The sequence below is a fragment of the Triplophysa rosa genome, linkage group LG13, assembly GCF_024868665.1.
Source record: "Triplophysa rosa linkage group LG13, Trosa_1v2, whole genome shotgun sequence".
In the NCBI taxonomy this organism is placed as follows: domain Eukaryota; kingdom Metazoa; phylum Chordata; class Actinopteri; order Cypriniformes; family Nemacheilidae; genus Triplophysa; species Triplophysa rosa.
The window spans coordinates 12,441,716-12,462,961 of record NC_079902.1 but is presented as its reverse complement, the minus strand read 5'-3'; the positions used below and the strand labels follow the sequence as shown (position 1 = coordinate 12,462,961).

Below are 21,246 nucleotides of genomic sequence, written 5' to 3'. Positions count from 1 at the left end.
GCCCGTTCGACATGTAATTACAAAAATAGTACAAATATAGTGTGTAACTGGACTGTTCTAGTTTATTTTGTAAGGAGATCGTAAAGGCGACACTGCGAATTGGTAAAATAACTCCACTTTCTTTCTGTCATCGCCCAGTCGAAGCGCTGGTCAGTGCCTGCATGCGTTTGGTGCCGCTGCACGGAGTCACGTGATGACAGGACAACTAAACAGCAGCAGAGAGCAGAGGAAGTGTAACAGGTTGATGACTGGCAAAAGATGCTCTTAAAAAGGAAGAAATAGATATGCATGTATCTTTAAGTAAATGGGGGGATAAAACGTTAATCATAGATCATATTTTAAAGGACTGGCAAGAAATATGGAACTTAGATAATAAGGGTAGGCACTTCTATAAAATAATAAAATAAAAAAAGTTACAAATAAACAAAACATTTATGGAAAAAATAGAAAGGATCATGTTATGTTGACAAGGATGAGACTCGGACACACGGGATTGAACTCATCTCTATTTATAACGGGAGCACATGAGAGTGGTTTGTGTGAGTTTTGTGGGAAGGAGTGGGAAACAGTGGAGCATGTAATATCTGATTGTAAAAAACATGATGAAGAAAGAATGGAATTAATAACATATTTAAGTGGAAAAGGAAAAGTAATTAATGACATAGGATATGTGTTAGGATATGAGATTAATAAAGACAGTGAAGGATATAGGTTACTAATAAGGTACTTTAACAGTACAGGGTTTAATGTGAGGATTTAAAATTAGGTTGGACAATGTAGGGATTTATGGGAACATTCTGGAGGAGCTGAACACGCAGCTCCAGATGGGACCGTGAACCCTAGGAATTCGTGTTGATAGGTTTTTTTTTCTCGTTATATTTATTTTATTTTCTAAATGAAGTATTTGAGGATCAGGACTGCACAACAGCAACGTACAGTAGGTGGCGTTCTGCACAAAGGGTGTAATGCGCCAAAAAAACAAGGAAGTAGAAGAAGAGGAAGAGTAACGTGTGAAATGGGTTGTTGCTTAAAAGGATACAGCTGCGGCCGGAAGTGGTGCAAACCCTCGCCATCTAATTACAATAAATTACATTAGCTAACGGCTACATCTACCCCAACCCTAAACCTAACCTTACAATAATAACAAAATATTAATCAACTGTTTTCTGCTTGACAAAAATTATGCGGTATTGAAGTGCGCATGCCCAGTGGAGGTAGCTGTATCCCTTCTAGTCAAAACCCGTGAAAGGAGCAGCATATTCAGATCCATATCTGCTCTTAATGAAACGAAAGCAATACTAAGCGTAGATTAGAAAGCTTTAAACTAAAATATCGTTCTCGTAAGACTAGTATCGATCCGATACCAATACCAACGTTGGTATCGATATTAGGGTGGATACGCCCATCCATAGTATAGTGTACCTACCACGACTGTCAAACACATGACGTAACTATGTTGGGCGGCTGCAACTGCGTTAACGTGAAGGGATTTATATAAACTACTTTAACCATATGTGTACCTGATATAAAACAATTAACTCTAAATAAATACTTCCAGTCCATTATATAGTGTCTTAAAATGTTTTAAACAGCTGTTTGGTTTACAGTTGAACGCGTAACCTCTGCTTTATTTTAGAAAAAATAGTTTCTCTACCCGCGTTATGGTGGTATCGTCCTCTACCCCCAGAGACTGGCTTAATAGAGAAAACAGACAGGAGGAGCCGAGCAAGCCAACGGCTAACCTCGATATTTCACCGAATTGATAAAATCAACTTCTAATAAACCGAAAAAAACAAACCTGATTCAAAGAAATAAAGTCGATACCTTATGTTTACGTCTTGGTTACACAAGTGAACGATGTCAACCCCAGCAAGACGGCGTTTGATGAGAGATTTTAAACGGTAAGCGACACGGAAAAATGCTAAAGGCCCGGCCTATGGAAACCGGCTTTAACGTGGCGATTTTTTTAGAAAATTATATTTTTAACGACATTCGTCGTCACAGGTTTCTGTGTTTGTCTAGAACTTATGTAACGTTAATCGCGAATGTTACGGTCATGTAACGTTAGATATTGTATCGCGGGCCATATGTATACAGTAACTTTACCGGGGAACTTGTTTTTCAGTCTCCAGGAAGATCCTCCAGCGGGAGTTAGCGGAGCTCCGTCTGAAAACAACATTATGGTCTGGAACGCTGTCATTTTTGGGTTTGTACCGTTTTCCTTTTTTTTTTTTTGACAGCGAACCGTTTTATTATCTTAATGTAATTGAAGTGTTTTTGATGACAACCCAGTTTGTTAGCGGTAATATAACCTGTTTAAAATGGGCCAGATGGCCAGTGGTCCTCCATAAGAGGTGCTGGTTATTTGATCTGAAGTGACGGTGTGCTGAATAAGAGCTGTGTTTTCTTGTTGTGTTGGTAAAGGAAACCGCTTATAATGTCACATCCGTAGACTGTTCTGCTTTGTTACTTTTGGATTAGAGTAGCTCAGTGATTTTGTACTTTGTTGTCATGCCAAATATTCTGTATAATCTGACTTGTTGACACTTTTCTTCTACCCACAGCCCTGAAGGAACACCATTTGAAGATGGTAAGAAAAACTACTGTATGAACTGGGGTTCAAATTCTGTTTTGTTCGCAATGGCTAATCCTAAAATTAGGAAAGGAGGAAATGATTTGCCTACAGAAGGTTAAGTGACCTGTTAAGGATTAAATTGCCTTTGTTTGGCATTGTCAGATGTTCTTACTCAGAGTAGTAGGTTCAGTTCTTTAAAAAATGACCCTAGTCAAATTGGATGAGTGCCTAAACAATTTGTTAAATGGCAGTGCATACTTTACTGACAAATAGTACGTTTTACTCTTGCCTTTAAAGGGAATGTTCACCCAAAAAAGAAAATTTTGTCATCATTTTCCTCACCCTCAGATTGTTCCAAACCTGTATAAATGTATTTGTTCTGCTAAACACAAAGGAAGATATTTGGAAGAATGTCAGTAACCAAACAGATCTCATCCCTCATTGACTGCCATAGTATTTATTCAACCATCAATCAGTTTGGTTGCTGACATTCTTCCAAATATCTTTCTCTGTGTTCATCAGAACAAAGAAATCGAGGGTGAGTAAGAGATGACAGAATTAACATTTTTGGGTGAATTTTTGGTGGTGTTGGTGGTGTTTACATTTGTCTAATATATTTGTTCTGTTTGTCATAGGAACTTTTAAGCTCACAATAGAATTTACAGAAGAATATCCTAACAAGCCTCCTACAGTCCGGTTTGTCTCAAAAATGTTTCACCCTAATGGTAAGTGCACAATACATCAAAATATTGCAAATGTGCATATCAAAGTGTTTTATGATAATTACAGATTTGTATTTATGTACTGCAATTGTAGAACAAAGCTGTTCGCTGTCAGAAGTTGTAGTGATACTTTCTTTTCCTAGAAAGATTTTATAACATGTATGTTGGTTATATAATTTACAGTTTTAAATAAATTTTTATACAGAACATTTTAGAAACTTGAAGCATTATTGTACCGCCTATCAGTTTTCTAAAATATCATGCAGCTGTATGAAGTTGGGCAACTTTATATAGAGTGCCGCATAGCCAACCCATAAGTTAGCATCGCACTGGTTCCCTCGACCAAAAGCCTTTGGATTTTTCCCAGAAGATTGCCGAAAATAAGCTCTGTGATTAACAAAGGCTTATGATACATGTTTTGTCTATCAAGATAATCTTTACAAACTAACACAACATTTATGAATTTTGAAGCCTAAATACAATTGGCAGAATTAAAAAGCTAACATAAGGCTATAAACAGAGTACACCACAGTCCGACAACTCTTTCAATTTTTATTAAAAACGTGGTCCCTGATAACTAACTACTCTATGAATGAATCTCCATCCACGTTTTTTTTGTTTTGTGCCCACATTTCATTATTTGTCATATTTTATATGCAATGACGTTTAGCTTTCCTTCACAATGTCTGTAGTTGCTTTTAACTTTTCAACCACCATTTTTAAGACCTGTTTATGATTTAAAAAATTTTTATGTAATAGAACAAAGAACTGTATGAATATAAAATATAAAAATATAAATTATTTTCATATAAAATAATAGAATATAAAATACAGAATAATAATATTCAAAGCTTTTGTTAACCTCAGAGCTTTTTCAGACATTTACCCCCCCCCAAAAAAACATTAGGAAAACATTGACTTTCGGGCAAATTGCTAACTCGCTTCCAGGTAGGGCTGTGCACGATTAATCGCGATTACCAATAAATCATGCTGAAATCGAGCAAGGCATCGATCATTTTTTTCTTGTCCGTGAAGCACGGCTCTGGGATCAGTAGGAAATGCTGCTCGATTTAAAAGCAGTGCGAGTTTGAGTCGCTTATAACGTGCATTTAAAAAAGCAACACCCGTCAAACATGATCATTATAAATATACTTTATTATCATGAAAACACCTGAGGAGGCTTGAGGAACAGTGATAAAAAACATGTCCCTAGGCATTTCCTAGAACTACGTGTGTTATGGTCTTCTTCTGCAGTGCGTATTTGGAGTTTCTGCACAAGAGCGCCCTCTGGCTTTCGGGTTCAGCAGCATTTTACCGTACTTCACTCACAAGCTGTGCATAAATGACGTATATACACGTGACGTATATTTCGGTTAATCGTGCACAGCCCTACTTCCAGGTTTTGTATACAAAAAACGTCATCTTTGCGGCACTCTATTTCATGTATATACTAAACTGTTCACATATGCTACAATGCAGCATGAAAAATAATGTCATTTTCTTTCTTTCTGTTCTCAGTTTATGCAGATGGTAGTATATGTTTGGACATTCTTCAGAATCGCTGGAGTCCAACATATGATGTTTCCTCAATTTTAACCTCAATACAGGTATGAAAGCTTTTACGTTATCCTAAAGCAATTTTTCTTAATTTGATGGTACAGTAAGACCATTGGTATTATTACACGCATTAGGTTCTGCTTTGGCATGATTCAGGTTCTTAACATGCTTCTCACTTATCGCAGTCTTTACTGGATGAGCCGAACCCAAACAGCCCTGCAAACAGCCAGGCAGCGCAGCTGTATCAAGAAAATAAGAGAGAGTATGAGAAACGTGTGTCCGCCATCGTGGAACAGAGCTGGCGTGACTGTTGACCCTCTTCACAACATATGAACAATAGTCAGCCTCAGCCAACCAGAGGAAAACCACCTTGCAAAGAATAAAATAAAAACACGTCATGTTTTGAATCATCCTCCACTTACTCAGTAGAATTGTCTGTTCTGTAGCTGTTGCAAGATTAGAGTGCTGTTGTGTTGTGGTCTCCCTTTTCATACAAAAACTTGGAAAAGGATACACCTTAATTTAACAAAATATTGTTGCCAGGGTTACTTACTTTTATTTGGCCTGCCCTCATTTTGGAATTTTATTTTTAATCTTTTTTTTGCTTTATGAGTTGCTCAGACAGTGTGGGCTGATTTTGTGTTGGGTATTAACATGTTGGTTGTGGTTTTAAGTATGTTTCTTATCCAACTTTGAGTGTCCTTGTTTGAATCCAGAGGTTTCTTTCATTTTCTCTTTGAGTAAGGGTCATAATATACATCAATACAGAGTTCCAGTTGAAACAGAGGATGGTTACATTATCTTGTAAGAAAAATGTCCATGATTCAATAAGGTGTAGATTTTATGTAACTGCACCTGGCATTTAAATACATAATTCCATGCAAAGTGATGCATCAGATGTCGCTCTTGGCCTTTTTTTTAAATCATGTACGTTTTCTCTGTTAATTTGTAATTTAGTGCTCAAAAAGCTCACGCTGCAGTTCAAGGTTCTACCTAAAGACATATCTATTGACACTGTGTGCTAGTACATCTGTTCTACAAAAACCCTTGCCACAAACCGGGACTCTGAACATTACAAATTGGCACTGTTGATTGTTTCTGTCCTGTATTCACTTGTTTTGTGTGTCTGTTGCACCCCAGTTGCATGAATTTTACTGGTCTCCATCAAAGTGCCGTTTATTTTACATTGCTTATCCAGCCACGTGGGCATGCTGCTGTTTTGCAGTGTTGATTTGAGCTATTTTAAATGTTTTGTTTTCTAATTTACCACAAGAGTTCAAGAGTGTCAGATTTGCACTAGTAATCCATGTAAGAAACTGTACATTTTTCTCACTTCTTGTAAATAAACAGTAAAATTATGTGGTGGTTTCATTTTTTTGAAGAAATAAAGATACAAACACAAAATATCAAGATTTACATGCCAATGAACCATGTCTTCATTTAATGTGGGTCAGAACAAACAGACTGGTTCACAACAGCAACTAACTCACATACAGCAGGTCATAACAACTGCTGCACAGGCATTTGTCAAACAGGAAGCAGAAACATTGAAGACCCATTTTAAATTGTACGGTCACCAATCTAAAAATGACAAAATAGGTAGTGCTCTGTAATTCAATACTTTTATATATTCAGTATTGTTATCTTGCAACACGAGTCAATGATGTATTGTTCCTTGTGAAAATATAATAAAGTGGAGAAAATGGAATGTAACTTCTGAGAACACGCTGGCAGGTCTCTACTAATATCAGTCAATAAATATCAATAACATGATACAAGATTTGACCAAGTTTAGTACATAAAGGAAACTGAGGAAAAGAATGAACATTATAAACAAACTTACAGGTATCTTACTTTAAAAATATGCTATACACTCTGCTGAAACACATGAATGGAACAAATAGAACGATTTTGCTCTCATTTGCACTGGTAATTTCTTTGAGGCCCATCGAGTGAGTTCAGTCATTGTAAGGCCTGAGGCTTCACCAGTTCATATCGTCCTACTTGGCCATCCTGCAAAAGCTGACCAATTAGCTGGTCCTTCTGAACTCTGCGGCTCACCATAAGAAACCTTTGTCTGCCCTGTCCGTAAGATTTGCTACGCAGGCCGTACCTCTGGGAAATCTGGTGGATCTGTTTGCGCTCTTCATTATTGAGCTCATTGGAAAAGCGCAAATCGTCCTGACGGTCCGAACAGGCGTAATTCCGAATGATTTCGTCAATGTCACGCTTAGTCAGCTGTTTCCCATGCCTGTTCATATCCATGCCAAGGCCTTCCCTGGTAAACTGCTCTTTCACCTTGATAGGTACGGCGATGCCCTCCCCATCTCTCCCCAAACCTCCACCTGTCCAGCCCATCTTACGGAGCAGCTGATTACCAATGTTGTCTTCCTTGATTTCCTGTCGCGTGGATTCCTCTCCGGAGTGAGCTATGATTTGATTTCGCGAAATTGCATCTGCGTGATCCTCCTTTCTTAGGTTGGATTTCACCACCGCCTGTGTTCGTCGAAGCGTGGCGAGGGCCTCCTCTGCCGCAACGTGCTTCACAGTCTTTTTGGGCCCGATGCCTGCGGCCACAAACTGACCATCCAGGTAAACCTCACACCTCCAGTTGTGATCTGGTAAAACTGTAAATTTGTAGTCAGCCAACACTTTGTTGAATTGTGCGGTGTCATTTATAATGCAAATGGCATTGTCTGAGTTTTCAAGGATAACCAGTTGGCTGAGTTGTGTTTGTTTGCCATCGTGCTGGGCAAAGCGACCGCCGGACTGCTCTAAACTGTGGTTTTCTCCAGACAGATGCTGCTGCGGTTGCTGGTAAGCAGCCTGGTGCATTCGCAATACCCTGACCGCTTCCTCTGCTGCTGAATGTTTCGAGCTCTTCTTAGTTCCTCTGGCTTGTGCCAGCAGCTCTTCCTGCAAATAAACACTACACAACCACAAATTGCTGTTAGGAATCGGGTTAAAGGTATAATCGATTTTCATACGGTTAAAAGCAGCTGAGTTATTAAGCATACAGATGGCATCGTGTGCGTTTTCCATGAGAACGAATTGAGTCCAGTGTTTGCTTCTGTCAGGCTCATACTGGCCTTTGGTGCTGGGGGGCACTTTGTCCTCTGGGTTGCGAAGAGTTGGAGGGAGGATTGGGTTCGGAGTGGTAACCTGACACACCACCATATCATTGACATTCTTACGCTTATACTGTCTTTGCACGATACGAACTTCCACCGGCCTCATTAAAAGCTTGACAGCCTGTTCGGACGCACGGTCTCTGGCACCGTTTTTGCTTCCCGAGTAACCCGTGGCCAGGTACACGCCCTGACACCTCAGCTCACATGCGTATCCTTCTGATGGCACTTTCCTGTTCTTAGGCAAGTCGGAGAGTGGAATATCTTTTAGATTTACATAGATATATTCAGGATTCGTTTTACAAGCCTGAATGCTGCGGCTAAGTATGAAATTGTATATCGGCGTCTCAGGTCCACCGGTGAATGTGGGATCTCTGAGAGTGACCGCAATGGCTCTTGATACTCTGAATATTAGTCTCTGTTTTTCCTGTATCGTCTGTGTGAGGATAGGAGTCGGCAGCGAGGGTGTAGGGAGAAGACCAGAGCCGCCCCTGCCCGGTCCGTTTTGAACTCCGGTGAAAGAGCTCGGCCTTTCCGGTTGGCCAAAGCCAAGTCCACAGCGTTTGTTATCCCAGGCTCCGGACCTTCCGGTTGCACCGTTTCCATCAAATCGATTGGTTTGTGAGTCAGCCTGTCTGTCATATCCATACCTTAATATTTCTGAAGAAGCAGAGGAGGAGGGGCCGGTATCACGGCTACAGTTATATGTCTGATGATCTGGTTCTTTCTGTAATTCTTCGTTCTTCCTGCTTTCCTTCTCATTTTCTTTTTCTTCAGTTCCTCCTATTCCACTGCCGCTGCTCCCGCCACTCACAAAGTGAACCGGCTCGAATCGCGGTCTGCAAACAGACATCTTCTTCACGGGCCGCTCACCTAGGAAACAGAATCATACAGGAGTTAATATACAAATATATAATAATACATAATGCTGTTTTTAATTAGGAATCACAGTGTTTCAAATTTTATACAAATCATCTTTGTAGGGATAGTTCACCCAAATATGAAAATTCTGTCATGAATTGCTCACTCTCTAGTTGTCCCAAATCTGTATAAATTTCTTTGTTTAATTGAACACGGAGAAAGAAATTTGGGCTATTACTTGTAACCAAACAGTTCTTGGACTACCATAGTAGAAAAAATGACAATGGTAGTCAAAAGTGCCCCATAACTTTGAACATTCTTCAAAATATCGTCTTTTGTGTTCGACAGAATAAAAAAAGATTTTTTCCTACTATGGTATTCAATGGGGTCCAAGAACTGTTTGGTTATAATTCGGAACAACTATAAGGTGAGTAAATGATGACAGAATTTTTTGGTGAATTATTCCTTTAACATAATTTTTCCAATGCAGAATGACTTTAGTATAACATATTTGTGTATGTCTACAGACAAACAAAAATGGACAGACATTTTAATACACTTACTTCCTTCGGATGAATGCGGTCTTCTTTTAGCTTCAGCACTTGGGACTAGCTCATAAGAGCGCATTTCACCAACAGAAATCCCTTCTGCCATCTCAAGCACCTTCTGCATTAGCTGAGGGTCATACCTACCCGAAAAACAAGTAACAGTATTTTTGACCCCGTTATTCAGCTGACATTACTATTCCAGCACTTCCTTCCAAAATTAAGTTACAGAATATGTTTACACATGCTCCAATCCTCACCTGCATCCCAGGAACACATGGTTAACCCACACCATCGACAGGGCCAACATCTTATCAAGAGCTTTTCCCTCATATTCGCTGACGTTCTTCACTATAAACTTACGCCTGGCGGTCCACAGCTTGTCGCTCTCGGACTGCTGTCGGTATTCATCTATATTACAGGGCCAAGAAGGTTTTATCGTATCATTCAGGCCCTGTGACTGAGCGCTGATCATTCTGGTGTCTCACGCTAGCGAGCGGCTAACCGGAACAGAACAGACGTCGAACGCGCGGGGCATGCTGGGAACATCGTAGGGCCTTTCCAACCGGCTAAAGCTAAAAACAACCACATCCGATCATCCCCATACAGATATTAATGCAGTGGATTGATGTTTTAAATTGCACACGGACATTTTTTTTTATTACTAACGTTACACAAGTTCTCCAGACGTGCACTTTGTGAGTAAGTTAACGTTAAGATAGCTACCCGACTAGGTGACACAGTAGCATCTCCACAGACATCGCAAGTCTTAATCAACTTATTCTTATTCGTGCTACTTTATTTTTAACAATAAATGAGAAAAACGAATGTAAGTTAGCTAATTTTAATATTTTAGTTCATGTTATCTGTTGTTGTAGTGCGCCTCTGTATAAAGATGCTGCGATGCCTTGAATTATATTGAGTTGCACTTTGTTTGACATTGTTGCCACCAATCACAGACTCATGCGGCTCATCTACATTTTTAGTAGATGTTCACAAGGCTTGTGTCGAGTGATAAGATGCGTCCTGCCCATTCAAATGCCCCCCTTATATTTTATAACGCAGTGGCTTTAAATGAACAAAATCTGTATTCATGCGAATAAGGTGCCATGACTGAAACTCAAAAATCTGAAACTGAACTGACTTTTTATCAGGGAATTCTAGCCAGTGTGTTCGTTCTTTGCAGTGCTGTGTTGGGGGAGCAGTATTGCAGTGGATGATAATTTATGAATCCTATTTTTAAGTAGGAGGGCTGGTTCGGTTCAGTCATAGGTTTTACTCCTGATTCATTGGAGATTATCGTTGAAAAGAGAACTAAAGACAAACTTAAAGTGATTCTGTTTTATGGAGATCATCCACTACATTGTATTTTTAGTGGATTTAAGAGCTCATTTAGTGGTAGATTGGTAATGCCCAGTGTTCTACAGAGCGTTTTAGAATGTCTTTTATACCCACTGCTGTTAGGTTTTTTAATAATGTTTTATATTTTTGTATCTTGTATGTATTGATGTCCATTGTTTGCTGTGTCTTTTGTATTGTGAAATGAATGAATTTCCCTTCACAGGGATTAATAAAGTTTTCTAATCTAATCTAAACTCGTTTCTATCCCGCCCACATTTGTGTGCAGTTCTGTAGCTTTAAATACAAAGAAAGAGGGTTGATCACTGACTGGTTGTGATCATTGATTGAGGTGATCAACTGAAGTTTAGTTGTTTGGTTTAGTAAAGAAGGATTTATAGAAAGTCCCAAGGAAAGATGAAGTTGAAGATAACAAAATATCTATTTGTTTGGTAGTACAGTCAAATTTATTCATGTTCAAAAATGCCAGAATAAAACAAATGATATATTTCATAAACTCTCATATTTCACAGCACTATTTTATATACAAAAGGACGGTAAAACACTTTAATTTGAGTTCCCATAATGAAGGCAGAAGTAATAAAACATTCAAAAGCATTACACCAAAAGATACCTACATACCTTTCAATGTCAATGAATTCATCCGAGAATACAAGGGCTTTACCCAATCTTTAACATTATACAGCCGATTCCGGTTACACAGGTATTTGCAACAAGGAGGAGTCTATGATCTATGGCTCATAAAATGAAGTTGTTCCATTTAAACACGTTGGCATCTGTTCTTGTTTTTCTCTTTTCACTCAGCATCATTTTCTCTAGAACCTACTCAAGAGTTATATCAGTCCTAAAATAGAAAAAAGACAGAGGAAGGCATTACTTAAACAGTGCCAGATTTATAATAATACAAAGTATGCAAAAGTGCACACAAGCACAAGAAAGCACCAATTTACTCCGATACTTACACATCTGCTCAATTTGACACAATGCAAAAGAAGACAAGAAAATAATGTACTTTAGTATGGTTGTGCCAGTGTTTATACAAACACAGAATCAGAACTTGTAAAACATGTTCATAAGCACACAGCTATAGGAAAATTTGCCATCAGTTGTCAACACCCATACAGTGTTATTTTTCACAACAATAGAAACTTCACCTGCTGGCTTGGGTGACATCAGAACCAGTGGGAGCTCAGCAGTAACATCACTGTGTACAAAAGTTCAACACAAATGAGTTCCACCACACACAGCTGAATTGATTTTCTTTGTTGTGTCATTATGGTACGGTGACTAAGCATACTGTTCCTCAGTAAGTAGCTGTTAAGACATTATCAAGGGAAAGATCCTTCTTAATATCACAATAAAAGACAGAGAAAGAACTGAGAGATCAGAGTTAATAGTGCTCTGGTACAAAGACAACATCCATGACACTCCACAGAGACTCACTGCCATTATGATGAAAGAAAACAAAGACCTTTACCTTGTTGTGAGGCTTCCCAAGAGACCACCTCCCATTATGAGGGTAACCTTAATTTTGTAGGAAACCATCATGCCTTGCATCTTTTTATCCATATCAGGTAGCAGACTGCACAGAATAAACTTTTTTGTCTGTCTGTACACATTAGCGTGTTTGAAAATATAGAGCTATTTTTTTGGACTTGGAATATGAAAATGTGACATGTATCCAATGTGTCTTACATTTTTAAAGAATATAATAATTCACTAACATTGTTGAAGAAGCCAGGTTGGTGTCTTCATCCTTCAGTTTGCCGTCCAGGGCAAGACCAAATTTATCTTTGTTATTTGCCAGCAATGGAGTGACTTTGTATTCCTTCTCAAAGGTGGAGTTAGCATTAACCTGGTCACTGTTACAAAAAGAGAGGGAATGTTGAAATTTTTCTAAAACTTATTAAACCTAGAAATGTTCTTTCATAAAATATGACAAGTGTAAAAATCTGAAATGTTCTATTAGGCATTATTGTGTCAGTTAAACATCGTTTATTTAACATGACACAAAATGCTAAAAATCAAACCAAACTAGTACATTACCAAACTAATAATTACAATACATTTTACACATGCAATGTGGAATTCTTTCACTTACCTAAATTCTTCATTCAGGACACATTTGTGGTATTTGTCCGCTGAGTAAAGCACAACATCTGTAATTTGGTGAACTAGAAAACACAATGAGCTAGAATGAATTCTGCATAATTGTGTCACATTCGTCCTAATAACAGATATTACTCAATCATTACTAAAGGCATCGTTTACTCTAAAAGATATTTATTTATCATTATTAACTACCCTTATGTTTTTCCAACCCTTTTATTGCTATTTGTGTAAACCTCAATGTTAGGGAAGCCGTCAGTCTCTAAGATTTTATCTTTTGTATTGCGCATTAGTAAGTCATTAGTCATTCCAGGTTGGAACAACATAAACCAGTGAGAAACTACAATTTTTTTTAAATGATACAGACTAGTTGTTTTGTAATATGAATAATTTGAACATACTTGTAATTTTGATTTTCTTTACAACTTTACTGGTCTCATTGTTCACTTTTACTGTGACAGGAATCGGATCTCCGTGGTAGAAAAGCTGAAATGTGGAGAAAACAGCTGTGAGTTGAGATGTCATCCTAATAAAAGAAGACCCAGATGTGCATATACTGAAACTTTAGGACTGGTTCATGATAAAGGTACCAAATTAAAGGAGTAGTTCACTTTCAAAATGAAAATTCTATCATCATTTACACGCCCTCTTGTCATTTCAAACCTGTAGGACTTTCTTCTGCAGAACACAAAAGAAGATATTTTCTAAAATGTTGGTAACAGAATAGCACAGCCCCCCATTCACTTCTATTGTAACCAATGCAAGTGAATGGGGGCTGTCAACAACAGTCTTCAAAAAAATCTTTGTTTGTGTTCTGCGGAAGAAAGAAAGTCATACAGGTTTGAAATGACGAGGGTGTGCAAATAATGACAGAATTTTCATTTTGAAGGTGAACTACTCCTTTAAATATACTGTACAGTATCTCACTTCTGTGAGATACTGCATATACTGTATATTGATCTACAACAGGTACCGTACCTCCTTTTCCATGGAGGCCTCCAGGTGAATTGATTTGTCTGTTGTTATAAATTGTTTGCTGATCACAGCCTTGGGTCCTGCTGCTTGCTTTTCTGGGGCATACTGGATTTTACGGATGATCAAACGGCAAGTGTCCCTATAAAAAGTCACGAGATACTGCAATCCAAGTAATATGCATTTCTTCGGATAGTATTTTTATGTTAAAATAGAGCACTGCATACTTCTTGACAATCGTCTCATCAAGGTTGTCTGCCTCATTGGCAATATAGGCTTTGAGCTCATAGTCAACCCCACAAGGCTGTAAGAGACACAAAATGTAAGAGAGAGCAAGTGTGTACTGAAACTGAATGTGTATGTTTCTATTACTGTACCTTGCCGACATCATCTGATGCCGGTTGAAGGGATACAGAGCATGGAAGATGAACTGGAATCTGGGAAAAAATAAGAACAACTAAAATCTTTGACATGCTCTTTTGTTGTCAGGGACTGCATATGAGTAAATTTGCTGATTTACGTCAAGAGTGAAGGGGTGTCCTTGGTCCGCAGCTTTCATCACAAGTGCTTTTTGCATTGGTGTGTCGGGTGGCCTGTTTGTTGAAGGTGGGTACATCTGAATGCGTTTTACCCAGATGTCTTTCCTAAATGAAACTCCAATCACATCTAGATCCTCTCTTCCATAGCGGAAGGCACATGCAAGCTGTACCCACACTGAATTAATGAAAAAAAAAAAATATTAATGTAGTTATGAGTTAATTTATTGACAAGATTACACGATGTGTTTATCATACCTTTTCTTCCATTAAGATCTGAAGGGTCAATCTTAAGCACTCCATCTGAAAGTGAAATCACAAATCTTATAAACTGGAAATTGCAGTTGGTGAATAAAAAAGCCTCATAACGATAACAACAGTATCATTTGACTTAATGAAACAGAACCAACCGATTAAATCGACACTATTCACATGGTCAACAAAGTCTCTTCTCCCTAAGTAGAGGCAAAGCTGCAATAAAAGATAATTGAGATAAAGGGTATTGTGATTGTGCTTTTAAAGGGATATTTCAGAGGCAAGACAAAATTTCCCCGTTTTACTCACCATCAAGGCATGCTAACCGAATATGACTGTATTCTTGAAGAATAATGCAGTCGGATATATAAAACCATGTATCATTTTTCTTCCAAGCGGTAGAATGGGAGTGAATGGGGCAATTTTTTGAAGCTCCAAAAAGTGCATCCATCAATCAAAGAACAGCTCGACACAGCTCCTTGTCTTAACAAAGGTCTTCGGAAGCGAATCGATGCGTTTGTTTAAGAGAAATATCCACGTTGACAGCTCTATTAACGATAATGTCTAACTTCCGCTATCCCTCAGCTGCGCGTGAACCAAAGGCTTGTTTTTAAAGTAAAACATGGGGAACTTTTGTTTTGCCTCTGAAATATCACTTTAAAAGAAAAGACCTTACCGAACCATTGCCACTGGTCTTCTTGTAGACCCTGTAGAAACAACATTCAGTTCAAAGTAAATTCATGTCATAGCATCTCATTTTCTCTTCAAAAAATATTTGATTGTGTCTTATTTTAATATGCAGAGGAAGCCATAAGTAAGTTGTATCCCTGGGTGATTCCCCTAAAAAGATTGCAGGGGCAGTTGTGACCTTATGGTTAGAGAGTCGGACTCGTGACCAGAAGGTTGCCGGTTCGATTCCCAGGGCCGGCGGGTAATGACTGAGGTGCCCTTGAGCAAGGCACCTTACCCTACTTGATCCGGGTGTTCGTGTGTTCACCACTTGCTGTGCGTGTGTTCACTACTCTCTGGATGGGTTAAATGCAGTGTCACTTTCACACTTCACTTCACACTTGCACTGTGGAACCGTATCAGAATTTTCTAAACAAATCTACATGTGTGTTTGAAGAACTAACGAGATACTAAATTTCTCCACCAACGCGATAGCCGATTATTTGTGATATCTGCCTATACCAGTTCTGAAGTTTAAATTTCTATTTCTTAACTTTCTGAATGTTCTTAGTTCATATAATGACTGTTGATATTGAACATCAAACTGGTGATGTTTCTTAACATTTTCTATGTAAAGAGCACATATTCATTCAATTTTCCTGTCCTCTTTTGATTGACAGGATATATCGGCCCTGATCATCAGCTGTTCTTAAACTACCGCCGATAGCCAATAGTGTAACCGATATCGATTGTTGGTGGATATATTGGTGCACCTCTGATATTAACCAGAGAAAAAAATCACAGTTGGAAATCTTGACATAGCCTACAGTTTATCTTTGGAGAACAGGGCCCAACTGGCCTGATACAGCAACATTGTCTCACTTTACAAATTACACACTTCGCCGAACTATAATGTTTACCAAACCTCTAGAAACAAAAAGGCACTAATTCTTCTGTGTTACATTTTCTCAGCCTTTAAGAGTTCTGTATGTATTGCTTTTACATGAAATAAATCTGCATGAGGTGATTAGTCATCTGCATGTGCTAAATTCTGCACGGTTACTTTTAAACTCTTGAAGAAATCCAGTCAATCCACTCTAAAAGAGATTTATTGTAATCTGGTAATTCAGTGGGATTGAAGACCGAATAGAACCTCTACACATTTAATACTCCTTATTAACAGAATGTAAGAGTACAAAAGGCATGCTTCATATAAAGGGGTGTCATAAATACTTGATTAAATTAATAACAAACTTACTTAGTCATGCTTATGGTCTCCAGAAGCCTTCTGAAATCAAAAGTACATGATTAGAGTCTACTGTGCCAGAGGGCAGTCATTTGATTTACCAACACTGTGAAACATCCTGCAGTGAACTAAATATGTTTGGACCATTCATGTCATGTTGTCCTGCTGAGATGTAATCCAGTAGCGCTAATCAGGGAAAAAGAGATTAGCATAACGATAAATTGCTATAATCCTACAGAAGCTCCTCTCAGGATTGACTCTTGACTATGTGACTCTTGTGTGTGTCAGTGGATGAATTTGTCTGTGCAGTTCAACAAAAATAAGACGAAGAAACCCAAAAGGTTCTATTTTTCTTAAGCAATGCCAATAAAAACAAAAGTTGTGCACAATGGTTACAGTGCTTTGCAAGACATCCTTATTTTCTCACCACTGTCAATCAAAAGCATTTATCATTCCCATGACTGATTTTATGTATGACCTCACTCCTTGTGGTTAAGGTTCAGGAATAACTATAACGCGCACTGACCTTACACTGTAAAAAACATAATTTTACAGAATTTGTATGTTTTTTTGTACAGGTTTTCCATGTATAATGTAAAAAACTGTAACTTTACAGAATTTTACTGCTTTTTACAGATTTTTTCATGTATTTTTAAAATACGGTCAAAAACGTAAACAGTGAAAAACTATTATTTTACAGTTGATTTCTGGCATTAGGTCTCATCACCATTGAATCTGGGTACACATATTACATTCACAATCAATCTGCCTGTTAAATATATTTTACAATAATACACAAATACTACTAAACAGTGTCATAATAGTTCAATTTAAATGTATTGCTGTCCATAGCTTTTGCACCTTTTGCCTACAGTTGTTTTATCAGGATTCATGATTCAGATCTCACCTGCTTTTGGTTCTGTCAGAATGTCCTCTGAGTTGTTGTCGGTCTGCAGATGGTGTTGTTGGTTCTGTGGTGGGTTTTTCACATCTTCTCTACCTTTGTATCTCAAACCCTCATCCCTCTCTTTGTCTTACACGGCTGTTACAAAGTGGCTGTTCTCCAATCCTATTAGTTAATTAGTCCTCTTCTTTTTCAGGGTACAATGTGTTTAAAAATAAACCCAGAATAGGATTTAAGGATTATATTTTGGTATAAATGAGAGTGTCGGTGTCAGGTGGTTTGGCTGGATCGCTGAGATTCATAATAATATGGTAAAGAGCTTCTATAGCATCTGTCCAAGGGCAAGCTTCCACTTTGGCTTCAGTTTCCAAGTCAAGAGGACAGGACAACAGCAACAACTATGACTTTAAACCTACTTTACGATACGATTGATACCACTCTCATTGTTTTGTTAATCTTTTTACATCTTTTTGCATGGTTACGCTTTTTTAGCATTCAGAGGAAATGAGGTTTGTATGAGACTATTTTGGAACTACTTCAGAAGTGGTTAGTGGCTATGACCTAGAGTACTAACAGCTTTTTGGCTCTTACTTGGATCTGCACTGCAGCCTACATATTTTTGTGTTGTGCTGGACTACTTAAATTACTGTAAATTCTTTTACCTGACAAATTCTGATTCTTTCTCAAAGAGAAAAGACAACAGAAAATAAATTTAAAAAGACTGCATCTACTTTATGGATGTAAGGTAAGAACTTTTAAAGTTTGCATCTGCAGCTAGCACCCATATACAGTATATAAATAACTAGATGCCGCTTGCTGCATCTGTTTCCATGGGCCACTATATTGGAACGGTGCGAGCCGGATCCTCAAGAGCAAGCTGACTGTGTATGATTATGAAAATATATTTATTGTTGTGTAAACTCAAACATTATATCTGCTACACTAGCACATGACAACAACGAAAGGTTATCCCATTTTTTGTTTTAAATCCCCATGGTTTTCACAGCCACAGAGTTGGGGAATTCTAGCAAACAGTCCCTGTGTCTCAATCAGCTCCCTTGTTCCCATGGTCGGCCAGTATATCGTGTACATGGGTTCACTGGTAGTCTACGTGCATGAACTAAGGAATCAGCAACTTTTGACCATAAAACATTTATTGTGGTTTGGTAGTCATCGTTTACAAGCGTAACACTAAATTCGTTACAAGGCAAGATCATGCTACATTAGCTATTGAGACCTGCAACATTACATTATCTCTCATCTACCTTACGGTTATAAATTGTAAACCAGTAACGTTAGTGCGCCAATAAAAAAACAGAGCACAGCCTAAGAACTAATAAGCTCAAAAGTACAGGACAGTAAGAATAAATGTACATATAAGACTTTCAAATCTTTTCAAAAGGAAGGCTAGGTCTCCATCCGTTTTGCAACCCATTGCCTCTTGCAGCTCGCACCACCGAGTGTAAGTCCGTCAGATATTGATTCGTGTTCGGGCTTGTGTCCGATCACTCTCTATGTTTCTTAATTTCCTCTGACAAAACCCTCTTTGGTTTCTTTGATGGCTCTGCCATGGCGTTGGTTTTGAGACATGCCTATTAGATCATTTTGTCTCATAGTTAGCTGTTGGCTAACTCTACCCAGGCTATGAGAAAAATATGTGACGTATGGCGTAAAGCAGGTCGCACTCTTCCGCAGGCAGGGGATGGACGGGGCTGTGTGTACCAACCCGAACACAAAACTTACAGAGTGTGGTTTGACCAGCTAGGATGCTGCTCAGGTAGCAGCGGCAGGAGAATTCGTCCCTGTAAGAGTTGTTTTACCACTGAAATAATTTTAGAGACATTATTTTAAGGACGAAAATATAAAGATATGAAGTTTCTGGAAAGCATCACGGCATGGTTGCTCGCGATGCCAAATGGTTGCTCGCTCACAGGTGCTAACGACACCACAGGTCTTTAGTTTAAATGCACACCATAAGCAGGTTTGCCAATCGCCATGAAACGTCTAAACAAGAAGAAGATCTGGAGTTGTGGTGCGTATTACATAACAAATCTACCTGAATCCTGCACTGCCAGAAACACGTCAGACACATTCGGGTCGCTGTGCTTCTCCTTTTATCATGCTGCCCCTGGTATAACGGAGGTCTTTTTATGCCACTGTGATAAACGTATGCTTTTTAATTAAAACAAAACACAACAGTTACTCTTGCATGCTGGCACTCTTTAGTAAATAGAGTAAGAGGTTTCAGCATGCTACACTTCAGACAGTTCATGAGATTGCCTCTCAGATAATAAAGTGGGACGGATAGTATGCGTGTTTGGCGTGCTGTCCTGGGGCAAGGGCTCCGAGCTCGGTGATTCTCCCTGAACTCGGAGCACCCACCCCTTGACCACCCTTGTGCCCGAACCGGGAGCTTGGAGCGGGGCCGCTGTTGAGGGTTCTGCAGGAGCGAGCGTGTCTATGCGGCGAGGAAAGAAGATAAGGCTCTACTGGAGCGGGCACTACTGCTGTAGTGCGGGGTAAAGATAGGGCTCCTGGGGAGCAGCACTACTGCGGCAGTGTGAAGTAAAGATTAAAGCTCCTGCAGGAGTGAAGGAAGCCGAAGCTGCAGCAGCCTCGGAGAAAAGGACTGGGCTCCTACGGGAGCGAGCGCTGCTGCGGCAGTGAGGAAGGGATAGGATGGCTCCTGCGGGAGCGGGCACTGCTGCCGCAGTGGGGAGAGGGTGTGGTGTCTGCTGCGGCAGAGAACGTGATGGAAGCACGGGCCCCTGCAGGGGCATTCGCTGCAGCAATACTGGCTTCGTGTTATGGGGTGTCTGCTGCGGCAGAGCACGTGATGGAAGCACGGGCCCCTGCGGGGGCGGTCGCTGCGGCGATACTGGCTTCGTGTTAGGTGGTGTCTGCTGCGGCAGAGCAAGAGATGGAAGCACGGGCCCCTGGGGAGGCAATCGCTGCGGCGATACTGGCTTTGTGTTAGGTGGTGTCTGCTGCGGCAGAGTTTGTGATGGAAGCACGGGCCCCTGCGAGGGCTGGTCACTGCGACGATACTGGCTCCGTGTTAGGTGGTGTCTGCTGCGGCAGAGCGTGTGATGGAAGCACGGGCCCCTGCGGGGACGGTTGCTGCGGCGATACTGACTTCTGGAGGAGAGGAATCTGCTGCGGTGGGGAGACGAAAGGGGGAGCGGGTTCCTGTCGGGCAATTGTGTAATATTGGTGCGGGCTGGCACTAGATGATTCGGGCAATGAGGGTCCAATGGGCCTCTTTGAAGAGGGAGCTATCTGACGGGATGTAGCTTTTGAAAGCCTATGATGACCAGCGACCCAGGGTTTGGATCTGGGGTTCGGAGAGGCCTTTTTGGGCGGCTGAGGTTGCCGCGCCTATGCGGAAGGAGTGGCTTGAGAAGTGGTCGGTTGGGAAGCCGCAGAGGAGTATGGAGATTTGAGGTGCTTTTGGAACCAGAAATGTGTGGCGGGGCGATTGGAGTCGTCCACGAAGAGTGGGTCGGAGGGGAGTTTGATCTGAAGGCGTCGGAGATGCAGGTAGGCTGAGAGGGCTTGGTATGGTTGGATGGGGGACTGGAGGTTGAAAACGTAGATGTGGTGGCTATTGTCTGTTTGGTCGGTCTTGCTATGTTTGATGAAGAAGGAGATGGTTTTGGGGTCTAGGACGGATAGGTCGGAGAAGGTTGGATGCAGTTTTGGGTTGAAACTCGACGTGGCGTGAGCTCTGAGCATCGGAGGAAGCCAAAAAAGGCCAGGATGAACATGGCATTGAGCATGCGTGCGGTGTGGACTGAGTGGTAGCCTT

General features: G+C 40.0%; 3 protein-coding genes across 3 annotated transcripts; 1 reads left to right on the top strand and 2 right to left on the bottom strand.

Annotated features, from left to right (window-relative positions):
- The first annotated feature begins 1,688 nt into the window (after nucleotides 1-1,688).
- On the top strand, nucleotides 1,689-6,213 carry ube2a (ubiquitin-conjugating enzyme E2A (RAD6 homolog)). The gene is made up of 6 exons (XM_057349670.1): nucleotides 1,689-1,901; nucleotides 2,126-2,206; nucleotides 2,565-2,590; nucleotides 3,211-3,300; nucleotides 4,816-4,904; nucleotides 5,040-6,213. Exons 1-6 carry the CDS (start codon nucleotides 1,858-1,860, stop codon nucleotides 5,166-5,168), a joined length of 459 nt encoding a protein of 152 aa, XP_057205653.1. The 5' UTR covers nucleotides 1,689-1,857; the 3' UTR covers nucleotides 5,169-6,213.
- A 54-nt stretch (nucleotides 6,214-6,267) lies between these two features.
- Nucleotides 6,268-11,110, bottom strand: nkrf (NFKB repressing factor). The gene is made up of 3 exons (XM_057349669.1): nucleotides 9,649-11,110; nucleotides 9,407-9,531; nucleotides 6,268-8,855 (listed from the first exon to the last, which is right to left on the bottom strand). Exons 1-3 carry the CDS (start codon nucleotides 9,861-9,863, stop codon nucleotides 6,817-6,819), a joined length of 2,379 nt encoding a protein of 792 aa, XP_057205652.1. The 5' UTR covers nucleotides 9,864-11,110; the 3' UTR covers nucleotides 6,268-6,816.
- A 687-nt stretch (nucleotides 11,111-11,797) lies between these two features.
- On the bottom strand, nucleotides 11,798-15,341 carry arr3b (arrestin 3b, retinal (X-arrestin)). The gene is made up of 11 exons (XM_057349105.1): nucleotides 15,296-15,341; nucleotides 14,623-14,667; nucleotides 14,349-14,542; nucleotides 14,206-14,265; nucleotides 14,056-14,132; nucleotides 13,835-13,970; nucleotides 13,258-13,342; nucleotides 12,849-12,921; nucleotides 12,472-12,609; nucleotides 12,225-12,329; nucleotides 11,798-11,951 (listed from the first exon to the last, which is right to left on the bottom strand). Exons 1-11 carry the CDS (start codon nucleotides 15,339-15,341, stop codon nucleotides 11,798-11,800), a joined length of 1,113 nt encoding a protein of 370 aa, XP_057205088.1.
- Between the last annotated feature and the right edge of the window lie 5,905 nt (nucleotides 15,342-21,246).

Bases quoted from the DNA above. Each gene is read 5' to 3' on its own strand.
- ube2a (XM_057349670.1), top strand. From the start codon at position 1,858: ATGTCAACCCCAGCAAGACGGCGTTTGATGAGAGATTTTAAACG. The intron at 2,207-2,564 runs GTTTGTACCGTT...TTCTACCCACAG, and splicing joins TGGAACGCTGTCATTTTTGG to CCCTGAAGGAACACCATTTG. The intron at 4,905-5,039 runs GTATGAAAGCTT...CACTTATCGCAG, and splicing joins CAATTTTAACCTCAATACAG to TCTTTACTGGATGAGCCGAA.
- nkrf (XM_057349669.1), bottom strand. From the start codon at position 9,863: ATGATCAGCGCTCAGTCACAGGGCCTGAATGATACGATAAAACCTTCT. The intron at 9,532-9,648 runs GTGAGGATTGGA...TTTTTCGGGTAG, and splicing joins CATGTGTTCCTGGGATGCAG to GTATGACCCTCAGCTAATGC. The intron at 8,856-9,406 runs GTAAGTGTATTA...TCTGTTTCCTAG, and splicing joins ACCGCATTCATCCGAAGGAA to GTGAGCGGCCCGTGAAGAAG.
- arr3b (XM_057349105.1), bottom strand. From the start codon at position 15,341: ATGTTGTTTCTACAGGGTCTACAAGAAGACCAGTGGCAATGGTTCG. The intron at 14,668-15,295 runs GTAAGGTCTTTT...TTTCACTTTCAG, and splicing joins AGACCAGTGGCAATGGTTCG to ATGGAGTGCTTAAGATTGAC. The intron at 13,343-13,834 runs GTACGGTACCTG...TCCACATTTCAG, and splicing joins AGGCCTCCATGGAAAAGGAG to CTTTTCTACCACGGAGATCC.